The sequence below is a fragment of the Oncorhynchus nerka genome, linkage group LG7 (assembly GCF_034236695.1).
Source record: "Oncorhynchus nerka isolate Pitt River linkage group LG7, Oner_Uvic_2.0, whole genome shotgun sequence".
NCBI classification, from domain to species: Eukaryota; Metazoa; Chordata; class Actinopteri; order Salmoniformes; family Salmonidae; genus Oncorhynchus; species Oncorhynchus nerka.
In genome coordinates, this window is record NC_088402.1 from 34417583 (window position 1) to 34430489 (window position 12907).

The following is a 12907-nucleotide window of genomic DNA, read 5'->3' on the forward strand; positions in this document are numbered from 1 at the left end:
TCTCCCTCCCTCACTGTCAACCCTTCTGCTACCAGTTAGAATCTGGTAGAGGACAGCTAGGTGTTGGTAGCATGGGCCAAAAACTGTTTCTGCTCTCTTGCTAACTCCTACAATTATTGTCATGCCAGCCTTGAACAAACAGATCTAGGCTAGGGATTTTTTTTGGCACTGGTGCATTAAGCAGCCCGACAATGCTGAGTCAACCATCAGAGCTTGTACAATCCATAAACTTAAGGGACAATGGCATTCAACACTAACAGTCTGACTAATTTAGTGTGACTCAAACTTGCTCTTCCCTGTATCAGACAGTTCGCTTGGACTTTATACATCATGTGCACACCCATACATAGGCACACACACTAATGATCACACACACACACACACACACACACGCACACGTCCAACTCACTTACACCCACACACTGACATGGTCATGGAAGAGTGTTCCAGGAAATGTATGACAGTGTTCCAGCATATACTGACTGGAGGCCATGAGAACATACCATTGGCAACACACTGTAACACATGTCACATGAGAGTCTGGTTGAAAAATCTAACTATGCCTCAACCCCGGAGAATGTTGTATACACTTTATCTACTTTTTAAATAAAGTAGCCTAAGAATACTATCCACGTCAGGGGGGTCTAGATAAATAAGAGTACTATATGAAGCCTAGCCAATGGTGATCCAATGAACAGTTGTGATTTATCTTTTACAGGCTGGTTTCTGTCTGACATGCCTAGTTATCATAAGTCTGCTTACCCAGAATGCATGGTTACAGGCTACAGCAGGTGTGCCCTGTCTTCAAGGCTGATTCTGTGTAACATGATTATATGTAAAAGACCTGGTCAAACCAGTCGACCAAACAGCCTGTGTATGTTTAAGACTGGTATCTTTCTTACAGATTCTGACATCTAAAATTTAGGTTAGGAATCAGGGGCCTGATCAGCTGAGTACTGAGACATGACTTCAACACAAGCTTGTGATAGAAAAGTAGATAATTAAATGGGGCGGGACATATTTGGTGTGGTGTGTGTTAGGGCTGTCCCCCCCCCCCCCAAAAAAAACCTCTGTGTACTGATCTTGTCTGATGCTTAAGCACGCTGTTTGATTAAATAATTAAGACACACAAAATACTCAAGAGTGAGCCTGAGATCTAGATGGCCTAACCAGAAGAAATATAACTGTTCCAGACCCCCCTCCTCCCACTGCTGGCCTTTGCAGATTCTGCCCTTATGCTCCTGAAGTTGCTACTAATAGGCTACACCATGGTTCGGCAACCTTTTCCATTTGGAGTGCCAATTTTCTACTGATCTGCATGCCAGTTATGATTTCCATGTACACATTTTCGTTGAGCAGTTTTCAGTTTTAATTTAATTTATAATAGTCTTTATGTAAAAATCACTGTCGTGGTTCTAAATTCTATCTAAATAAAAATGATAAAAATCTTACATTTTAATTGCCAACTATGTAAAAATAGCCTACATAAAGCCAACAAATAGAAACATTGCAGCCTGCAGGTAGAACATTTTCTGATTTAAAAATAAATGTCCTATAAATCATATTGGCTATGCAAGGCCTGTCTGCAACGAACTTGAAACATTGTATCAACTGTGTCCAGCCTGATACATCAAACTTTTGTAATTCTCAATGGATTCTAAAAACAGACTTTGTTTACTTAGTTTGAGGAGAAGAAAAATCTACTTTTGACTAGCTCCACAGTTCATTGGAGGTGGTGAGTTAAGACGATCAGAAATACTATCAGACATCCCCAAATGGGCACATTTTATAGGTCTACATTTGTGTGCAGGCCAGGTAGCCTAGGCCTACTTCCTATATACGTATTCAGGTGCGCGTCCTTAACATTTGATAGAAGCGCTCCAAACAAAAGACATTGACAAAACTCGTAAATGGAATGAAATAAACCAAAACTTATTTCTCACAAGTGTAGCATAGGTTGTTAGCTCTGCAAAAAACCTGTCCACTCTGACAATGAGAACGGTAAACGACTGTAATAATATATTGAATGCATTATCAGATAATACCGTAACCAAACAAACATTGTAATGTAATGGGGAATTGATAGACACTAACAATCAAAGAGCAAACAAGAAGTTATGAAACAATGAATGTGCACGAAATGGCAGGAGAGAGCGCATTCTGGAGAGGGAAGTGCCTTGTGCAGCTTCGCCACACTCCCATCCTTCTTGGACCTTGGCATCCCTGCGGCCTCCTCGATGAGTTAGTCCACTGAGACGGGTGTAAATCAGACGGTGTCTCGTGTGCCATGAACAATAAAAATATTATATTTGTGACTGCTAGACTAAAAAAAAATCTTGGTCGACCAAAAAATCAACCAGTCATCTAAATGGGGTCAGCCCTTGTGTTTTGACATAGTATTATGAAGGAATGTAAATAGAAGTTCACAATGTGCAAGTGTGAATGTAAGTGCATTTAATGTTGCAATGTTTTGCACAGTAATTGAATGTGTTTGTACAGTATTTTCAACTGCTTCAACTCTTTTCAGGAATTCCTGATGTCTATTGATATGGGTTTTGAAGAGAACCGTAAAGCCTTAATGTTTTACTCCGGCATCTGTCTGCTCCCTTAGTGGGGGAAAGCTACAAACCAGACTTAAACTGAAATTAAACCTGCCTCACAGATTTTCATTAAATACACTGAAACAACAGAGGAGTGTCCTGTAAGCATGCTCCAATTAGCCGGCCTAGATCATTTCAAGTTAAAACTAAGTTGTAGGCTATAAAAAGCAGTTGAAACTAGTTGCGATGACTTCCTTATGACATTTTTTTGTGACATTCTGGCCAGGTTGTATAGGTTATTATCAATAAAAGTCACAATCTGTTTCAAAGGACAGCCTCTGGTCTCTGATTCAGGAAGACTTCTACATTAAACTTAGTCACCTCTGACCTCCACTTCAGTTAATCCTCCAAGTGGCAGTTGTGGCAGAAACACCTAACAGGGACCTGGAGGTTCCATGAAAGTCAACTAATAAAGGCCTTATAGAACATTCATGAAGTCTTTATAAGCACTACATATATTTTGCTTCAAGACGAATACCCATGGATCAGTCAGTCAAATAAATAATAACTATTTGCCACGCTTACCCTAGTTTCCCATTCCCTCAGTTGCAGTACAGTATTTGAGTAAAAGCAATTTTTAAACCGTTTGAAAACCAACATTTGTGTTTCTTATTGGACCTGGTCCAGGTAATCCATCCTCGGTTTGGTGCCAATAAACACAACCCAGTCTTTCCTGTAGTCCCCTAACACTTCATAATCATACCCACTTTAGTACAGCAGTAGCCATTTAATGAAAAGTATCTGAAAAGCATTGGTAGCTTTATACACAGGGTGTATAGATCTGCTAGCTTTTATAGGGTATGTGTGTGTTTTTGTTTTAAGCGCAAGCCAACATCTGGAACATGCTAATGATTACAAGCCACTGATTATGCAATTGAGTGTCAGCTAATTTTTTTATTTATTTTATTTGACCTTTTATTTAACTAGGCAAGAACAAATTCTTATTTTCAATGACGGCCTAGGAACAGTGGGTTAACTGGCTGTTCAGGGGCAGAACGACGACCTTGTCAGCTCAGGGGTTTGAACTTGCAAACTTCCGGTTACTAGTCCAACGCTCTAACCACTAGGCTACCCTGCCGCCTCGTTTGAAGTCAAATTGTGATACTTGCCTGACTGGTTTTGGAGAACCGTTTTAATGTGTGTGTGCATTCATGCATGTGTGCTTTGTACAAGTAACACACATCTGTACAACATTTGTTAGGGCTTGAGTGTTTTTTAAAAATCTTCGCATGTGTCCATGCACAAGTGTGTGTGCGTGTGCATACATAGTGCCCTCAAAGTATTCATACCCCTTGACTTATTCCCCCCCAAAATTTGTTACAGCCTGAATTCATTTTTTATTTTCACACCCATCTACACACAGTACTGCATAATGCCAGTACAGTTATCTAATTTACATAAGTATTGACACCCTTGAGTCAATACATGTTTGGCAGCGATTAAATCAAATTTTATTTGTCACTTGCACCGAATACAACATGTTTAGACCTTACAGTGAAATGCTTACTTACAAGCCCTTAACTAACAATGCAGTTTTAAGAAGAATACCTAAAGAAAATAAATAAAGTAACAAATAATTAAAGAGGAGCAGTAAAATAACAATAGCGAGGCTATATACAGAGGGTACAGAGTCAATGTGTGGGGGCACCGGTTAGTCAAGGTAATTGAGGTAATATACACATGTGGGTAGAGTTATTAAAGTGACGTATGCATAGATAATAACAGAGAGTAGCAGCAGTGTAAAAGAGGGGGGGGGGGGGGGGTCTTTCTGGGTAAAGCTTTGCACACCTGGATTGTACAATATTTGTAAATTATTATTTAAACAATTCTTTAAGCTCTGTCAGGTTGGTTGTTCATTGTTAGAAATCAATTTTCAACTCTTGCCATAGGTTTTCAAGCAGATTGTGTCAAAACTAGGCCACTCAGGAACATTTAATGTTGTCTTGGTAAGCAACTGTTATTTTGGTGAATTTGTCTCCCAGTTGACAAAACCAGGTTTTCCTCCAAGAAGCTTGTCAAACTCGTTCCACAGAGTGCTGAGTGTCTGCAGGTTTTTGCACCTCCCTTGGACTTGATTGATGTATTAAGGCCTCTAATTGGGCGGCAGGGTAGCCTAGTGGTTAGAGCGTTGGACTAGTAACTGGAAGGTTGCAAGTTCAAACCTCCGAGCTGACAAGGTACAAATCTGTCGTTCTGCCCCCGAACAGGCAGTTAACCCACTGTTCCTAGGCCGTCATTAAAAACAAGAATTTGTTCTTAACTGACTTGCCGAGTTAAATAAAGGTAAAATAAATCATTAGTGAAATACATTTTTAACAGCCTGGATTTGTCTGTAGTGACGCATCTAGCACTGAGATGCAGTGCCTTAGCCCGCTGTGCCACTCAGGAGCCCAATTCATTGCTCGACTGAGGGACATTACAGATAATTGTATGTGTGGGGTACAGAGATGAGGTAGACATTCAACAATCATGTTAAACACTTATAGTCCATCCACCTGTTAAGCACATTTTTACTCCTGGACTTATTTAGGCTTGCCGTAATTGTGTGTAGGCCAGTGACACAAATTCAGGCTGTAACACAACAAAATGTAGAAAAAGTCAAAGGGTGTGAATAATTTCTGAAGGCAGTGTGTGTGTGTGTGTGTGTGTGTGTGTGTGTGTGTCCATACATCTGTGTGTTTGACAGAGGAAAAGTATTGTGTATGAATTCACTATAGGTGAGTATGCGATGTGTGGGTATTTGACAATGTGTGTGTCATAGAGTGAGTCAGTGCACCATCCACTCAAGCAGATGTTTTGTAGGTACAGTCATCCACCCCTCTGCCCCCTCCTCTCTCCTGTAGCCTCCTTCTCCTATCCTCTGTTCTGCCATATTTCTGGATTGCAACAGAGAACAAATGTAAGTATAATTCAAACAAGCTACTCAGAATAACATTGCTCTCTGCTGTTGCTACATTATCACACTATGAAACACATTAAAACAAACACACCTATGTGGTTATTTTGTCCTGGTCTCCCTGTGCTGGGCTGAATACAGGGTTTGTGGGTAAAGTCTCCCAGCACCTGGTCATTATCTCACTGGAGCAGGAGCATATCTGTCCATGGAGACGCCTACGCGCTGCTGACTCAAAATACACACACATACTTGCATTGGTTTTCACACAGTCACACCGACACGCACGCACACAGGCACACACAATTCTCCACAAAGCGGTCTGGCTCTGCAGCGGAGTGGTAACCCACAGCAACGCTTTGGTTTCATGCCGACCAAAATTCACCAGAGCTGTGGAGGGAGAGGACTAATAAAGGCAGCCCAGTCAAACGTGTCACTCTGTCAGTGTCTGCCACCACCCATTAACATGTCCTTCAAAATCAAGAGGACTCTTTCCCTCCCACGCAGACTCCCTAAGATGAAGCCTTTTTAAAAGACGACAGTATAGAGCCCATGGGTGAGTGGTAATGCTCCCGTCTCTTGACACGTATGTGTATAACCCCGAAGACTGGCGTTCAATCCCTACGTCCTTCAAGAGGCTGACATGCACTGAGTATACAACATGTTAAGAATATCTGTTCTTTCCGTAACAGACTGACCAGGTGAATCCAGGTGAAAGCTATGATCTCTTATTGATGTCAATTGTTAAATCCATTTCAATCAGTGTAGGTGAAGGGGAGGAGACAAGTTTAAGAATTGTTAAGCCTTAAGACAATTGAGACGGATTGTGAATGTCAATCAAATCAATAACATTTTTCTTATAAAGCCCTTTTTACATCAGCCGATCTCACAAAGTGCTGTACAGAAACCCAGCCTAAAACCCCAAACAGCAAGCAATGCAGATGTAGAAGCACGGTGGCTAGGAAAAACTCCCTAGAAAGGTCGGAACCTAGGATGAAATTTACAGAACCAGGCTCTGAGGGGTGGCCAGTCCTCTTCTGGCTGTGGGGGTTGGCGATTATAACAGTACATGGCCAAGATTTTCTAACGTTCATAGATGACCATCAGGGTCAGATAATAATAATCACAGTGGTTGTAGAGGGTGCAACAGGTCAGCACCTCCAGGAGTAAATGTCTGTTGTCTTTTCAAAGCCAACCATTCAGAGTTGGAGACAGCAGGTGTGGTAGAAAGAGCGGGTCCAAAACAGCAGGTCCGGGACAAGGTAGCACATGAACAGGTCAGGGTTCCATAGCCGCAAGCAAAACAGTTGAAACTGGAGCAGCAGCATGACCAGGTGGACTCGGGACAACAAGGAGTCATCAGGCCAGGTAGACCTCCGACGATACCCCCGGACAGGGCCAAACGGGCAGGATATAACCCCACCCACTTTGCCAAAGCACAGCCCCCACACCACGAGAGGGATATCTTCAACCACCAACCTACTACCCTGAGACAAAGCCGAGTACAGCCCATGAAGATCTCCCCCACGGCACAAACCCTCCAGTGCCTTTCCGTTCACCTTCACACCCCTGGGCCAGACTACACTCAATCATAGGACCTACTGAAGAGCTGAGTCTTCAATAAAGACTTAAAGGTCAAGGCCGTGTCTGCGTCTCTCACATGGGTAGGCAGAGCATTCCATAAATTGGAGCTCTATAGGAGAAAGCGCGGCCTCCAGCTGTTTGCTTAGAAATTATGGGGACAGTAAGGAGGCCTGCGTCTTGTGACAGTAGCATACATGTAGGTATGTACAGCAGGACCAAATTGGAAAGAAGGGTAGGAGCAAGCCCGTGTAAAGCTTTGTAGGTTCGCAGTAAAACCTTAAAACCGTGGCCTAGTGGTTAGAGCGTTGGACTAGTAACCGGAAAGTTGCAAGTTCAAATCCCCGAGCTGACAAGGCCCCTGAACAGGCAGTTAACCCACTGTTCCTAGGCCGTCATTGAAAATAGGAATTTGATCTTAACGGACTTGCCTAGTTAAATAAAGGTTAAAAAAAACACACACACAAAAAACCCAGGAAGCTAGTGTAGAGAGGCTAGCACTGGAGTAATATGATCACAGTTTTTGGTTCTAGTCAAGATTCTAGTAGCCGTCTTTAGCACTAACCTGAAGTTTATTTAGTGCTTTATCCGGGTAGCCGGAAAGTAGAGCATTGCAGTAGTCTAATCTTGAAGTGACAAAAGCATGGATTAATTTTTCTGTATCATTTTTGGACAGAGATTTCCTGATTTTTGCAACATTACAAAGATGGAAAAAAGCTGTCCTGGAAATATTCTTGATATGTTCGTCAAAAAAGATCAGGGTCCAGAGTGATGCCGAGGTCCTTCAGTTTTATTTGAGATGACTGTACAACCATCAAGATAAATTGTCAGATCCAACAGAAGATCTCTTTGTTTCTTGGGACCTAGAACTCCAAGTTTAAAAGTAAAACATTTGCCGCCATCCACTTCCTTATGTCTGAAACACAGGCTTCCAGGGAGGGCAATTTTGGGGATTCACCATGTTTCATTGAAATGTACAGCTCTGTATTGTCCGCATAGCAGTGAAAGTTAACATTATGTTTCCGAATGACATCACAAAGAGGTCAAATATATAGTGAAAACAATAGTGGTCCTAAAATGGAACCTTGAACACCGAAATGTACAGTTGATTTGTCGGAAGACAAACCATCCACAGAGACAAACTGATATCTTTCTGACAGATAAGATTTAAACCAGGCCAGAACTTGTCCGTGTAGACCAATTTTGGTTTCCAATCTCGCCAATAGAATGTGGCGATTGATGGTATCAAAAGTAGCACTAAGGTCTAGGAGCACGAGGACAGATGCAGAGCCTCGGTCTGACGCCATTAAAAGGTAATTTACCACCTTCACACGTACAGTCTCAGTGCTATGATGGGGTCTAAAACCAGACTGAAGTGGTTCGTATACATTGTTTGTCTTCAGGAAGGCAGCTTTTTAAAAATGTTTTGAGAGAATTGGTAGATTCAATATAGGCCGATTCGTTTAAAAAAATATTTTCTGGGTCAAGGTTAGGCTTTTTCAAGAGGCTTTATTACTGCCACTTTTAGTGAGTTTGGTACACATCCGGTGGATAGGGGGCTGTTTATTAAACACTTGAGTGTCTCCCTTGATCCTAGGTCCAGGCAGTGTTGTGCAGACTCAGGACAACTGAGCTTTGGAGAAATACGCAGATTTAAAGATGGAGTCCGTAATTTGCTTTCTAATGATCATGATCTTTCATTAAAGATATTTGTGAATTTATCACTGCTGAAGTGAAAGACATCCTCTCTTGGGGAATGCTGCTTTTTAGTTAGCTTTGCGACACTATCAAAAATGAATTTTGGATTGTTCTTATTCTCCTCAATTAAGTTGGAAAATAGGATGATCGAGCAGTGGCGAGGGCTCTTCGATACTGCACGGTACTGTCTTTCCAAGCTAGTCTGAAGACTTCCAGTTTGGTGTTGCTCCAATTCCGTTCCAATTTTCTGGAAGCTTGCTTCAGTGCTCGGGTATTTTCTGTATACCAGGGAGCTAGTTTCTTATGACATATGTTTTTTTGTTTGTGTACCATTCAGAGGGTGAATGGGCAGGACAAAATATTTAAGTGACTTTGAACGGGGTATGGTACTAGGTGCCAGGCTCACCGGTTTGTGTCAAGAACTGCAACGCTGCTGGGGTTTTCACACTTAAGTTTCCCGTGTTTATCAAGAATGGTCCACTACCCATTGGACATCCAGCTAACTCCTTTAAAAAAAATCCTGACCAAAGTATCACATCTTCATCTAATCATCAAAAATACATCTGTACTTATTTGTAACCAGATGGTCTTCTCAATCACAAAACCAGTTTCCAACCAGAAAATTGTCATTAAGATATCATGTGCCAAATTTTGCACACTGGGATGGGAATCTGATAGAGAGCGGGTAGGAGAAAGGTAGAGAGCGACTGTGTGAGGGAGTCAAATACACCTTTCAAACCAATACGTTTTTCCACCAACTATTGCCGACTTTTCTTTATATCTGAAAGCTATTGTCGGCAACAAAGCCTGTACTTTTTCCCCCCGGCAACCGACCTAGTCATGATTGTGCTAAAGTTCTGCATACGGCTTAGTATGAACATAGTCGTGAATCTTATGGGAAATAAGTAAGTCAGTGCTGAAACTGCTGTGTTGTGGGCGGGCTTCCACACAATCTGTCCTCTTTAACTGCCACCCTTCTAATGGGCTGATATATTGATCATTAGCCAGGAGAGTGATTGGGGGAGAGATGGACAGAGGGGTACAGTTAAATTTAAAGAGCTGAGAGAATGGAGAGATGCCATGAGATGGATACAGTTGAGAGAACCGAAAGAGGGAAGTGCTTCCTCTCCTTTTGAAAGGTACTGTATAAAAGCTATAACAACTGAAGTCCCGATTCACCAATAGCCTTATTTGTCATTTTAAAAACACTTCTCAAACAAATTGTGCTATTGTGTCAAAGGACTTCATGACAAGTAGTGCTAGTCAGTCCAATACTCCCTTTGTTTGTTGGGTGTTAGCTAATAGCTACTCAAGCCCAGTTTGAACTATAAACAAATTATATTTCCTCCAACCATATGAGCGCTGGGTTGTGTTCATTATGTCATGCAACGGAAAATGTTTTCAAACCAAATGCAATATTTCTTATTGGGCAAGTCCAGGTACTCCCTCCCTGTTTCAGTCTGTTTTCTTCCATTTGAATAAACACAATCCAGGCATATAGAGTTGGCAACCGATGTTGAGGCAGCGTTGCCAGGAGACTGTAACCATTAGCCTCTCCTCAAAATGTCCCTAGATTTTGGCAACCACTCACCCCACCCACTTTACATTTCTTACAGCTTCAACGTTTATGCTGCTATTTTCTGCCCACTTTCCTCCATAGAAAATGTTTAAATGAGAATGACATGATCAAAACATGCAATTTAATATGAGATTGTTATCAACAATGCATTTACAGCTCATATAACATGTCCATGTGAATTGACAAGGTATTGATTATGTCATCATTGGAAGTGGTCCCCTCGGTGTAAATTGGTAATGCATTTCTCCGCTATTACATGTGAAGTTGCAGTCATCTTATTTCAACATATTTGTGAATATTTGATTTCTGGTATTTATGGAATATTATTAGCCTGTGCTTGTCCATTTATCTAGCATGGTGTGTGTGTGTGCGTGTGTTTTTTTTTTTTTTTACATTTAGTGACCTCTCCCCCAATCTTCATGGTACCAGAAAGAGCTCAAAAGTTTTCTTGATTTACTTCCTTCCATTTTTTTTCTCTGTGTTAGCATAGCGCATTGAGTGGTAGAACAGAATTGAGAGAAGGAGAGGCTGGTTCTGAAACTATGAAACCTCCTCCAGTAGGCGTGATGGTGGATCATCTGAAGTGCAAAAAAACGACCGAATTTCCTGTATGAGAAAGTCTCCTCTTACGCAGCATCAGAGACCGAACCGTTGGAGAAGTTGAACGCGCTATTTTGTAAAGGCGTAATAGTTTGGTTATTACACAGTCAATTTACCCTGGTCATATAATCATATAACTACTTTAGCGTTAACCTCTCAGGGAAGAACAAAACAGGCGGATATTTGAAGTACCTGCTTGACAGCTACAAGCGTTAAGCCTTTATAAGGATTTATATCATACTGGAGAGGAAGGGATCTGATTCTCACCATGTCCAGAGTCGCGGATCTGTCAAAAATTCGACAAGAGAGAATGAGAGAGATTAGTTTACGGGTGAGTAGATGAATTTGGAGGCTTACTATTACTGACAAACTTCTGACAAGAAAAGTGAAATGCGCAACAACCACTTTGTTCGAGAGCATCTGTACTTACAACTAATACAACTTTAAAAGTACGTCATTTTAGAATTGGAGACATTATCTTACATTTGGTTATAATAACGTTTAGATTGCGATCATCATTGCAGAAGCACGTAGGCAATTTTTCAGGAAGTTTGCGCAATATGGAGATGCTTTATAAAAGCAAGCGACGCGCTTTCCAATGATGTGCCTGTATGATGAGAACTGGTCTGGGTATGCTGGAAACGTATACTGTTCATCACCTTTTTCTGTTTGGTCATGATTCCCTAGGCGCCATTATTTTGCGCATCGGCACCCAGAAGTGTTACCACATACTAGAAAGCAAACATGGTCACTAGGAGTAACAGTTTACATTTGGCTGTTTTTAGGATATATTTATACAGCCTATCAGGCACGATTAAAATAACTTATGTTGGGAAGTTTTGCCATTTTTGTTTCACGTAATCTTTCTGATTGGAAGAAGCATCCTTCTGTACAGTATTTGTTAGTTTGTTCAGAATGATTTATGGATGTTATACACCATACATAGCAGGTTACAACAACAGTGCATCATGCTCTTATCATGCAAGCATGCAATATTAAAATATGACATGTTGTGTGTACCATTTTGCCTTCCTATCCTATTCGACTGATACAGCAGGTACTGATTCAATGAGTAATTCTGCTCTCCTGGACAGCGCTGGTCTATGGCTGCATGTTTGATTTGATCGAGATCCTCTATGCAATATCAGTATCGAATTATGTATGCATGTGTGTGTGTGTGTGTGTGTGTGTGTGTGTGCTGGTTTCAGGGAGTGAGGACTGAATGTGCCCTTAGTTTTGTTAATGTAGTGATCTTGTGTGTAAGGGAGGACTACATGCATTTGTGCTCAGTGTGTGTTTGACTATAGCAACGGTTGCCATAGAAATGCCACTCTGTTGGTGTGATATCATCTGTTTTCTCAGGCACAGTGGATGGCAGAGAACCTTGGCTTGCCAGCGCCATATAAACATCACTTTCCTACATTGGGGTGTATGTGCGCACATGTATGCCTGTGTATTCCTTTTGCATATTTATTGAACATAGTATTGGGGTCAGTGCCACCAAATCTATTGGGCACTCATACACTACCTCAAACTGGACAGTTAGAGGCTTGCATGGTCAACTCAAATTCAGGACACACCTATGCTTCCAGTAATTTTGCTGGTATCCTCAGTTCAAATTACACATCAACTCTGTTACACTAATCAGACCTGAGTTTAAATAGTATTTGTTTTCTCTTAAATACTTTTGTGTTTTACAGAGCCTGCTTGGAGTGCCATATGGGTGGGGTTTGCACTTTTGGGAGTATTCTTTTGGTTTCTTTGCACCAGGCGAGGTCAAGCGATTTATGTATTTGGGGGAAAAACAAATACCGTCTGAACCCAGGTCGGTCCCTAATAAAGGTTGAGAAACACTGCCCTAGTATATCAAAGTCAATATTTTTACTGAAACACTTATTACAACCCCTGCTGTTGATGTTTTAAAGCCTTTACGGGCTCTTATTTGCTTTGATAGTC

The 12907-nt window shown here is 41.4% G+C and overlaps 1 protein-coding gene across 3 annotated transcripts in view; it reads left to right on the forward strand.

The window, feature by feature from the left end:
• Positions 1-12907, forward strand: part of LOC115131504 (rho guanine nucleotide exchange factor 2-like) — a 65418-nt gene that overhangs the window by 25193 nt on the left and 27318 nt on the right. Inside the window, exon 2 of one of the 3 annotated variants that reach the window (XM_029663274.2) lies at positions 5444-5499. The exons of 1 other annotated variant lie outside the window; for it this stretch is intronic. Coding sequence is in view for 1 of the 2 variants with exons in the window: in XM_029663273.2 (XP_029519133.2) it covers positions 11220-11282 (63 nt within the window). In the remaining variant the exon portion in view is untranslated. Of the gene's footprint in view, positions 1-5443; positions 5500-10963; positions 11283-12907 lie in introns of those variants that run through there. One more of the 3 variants, XM_029663273.2, reaches the window with a different exon arrangement.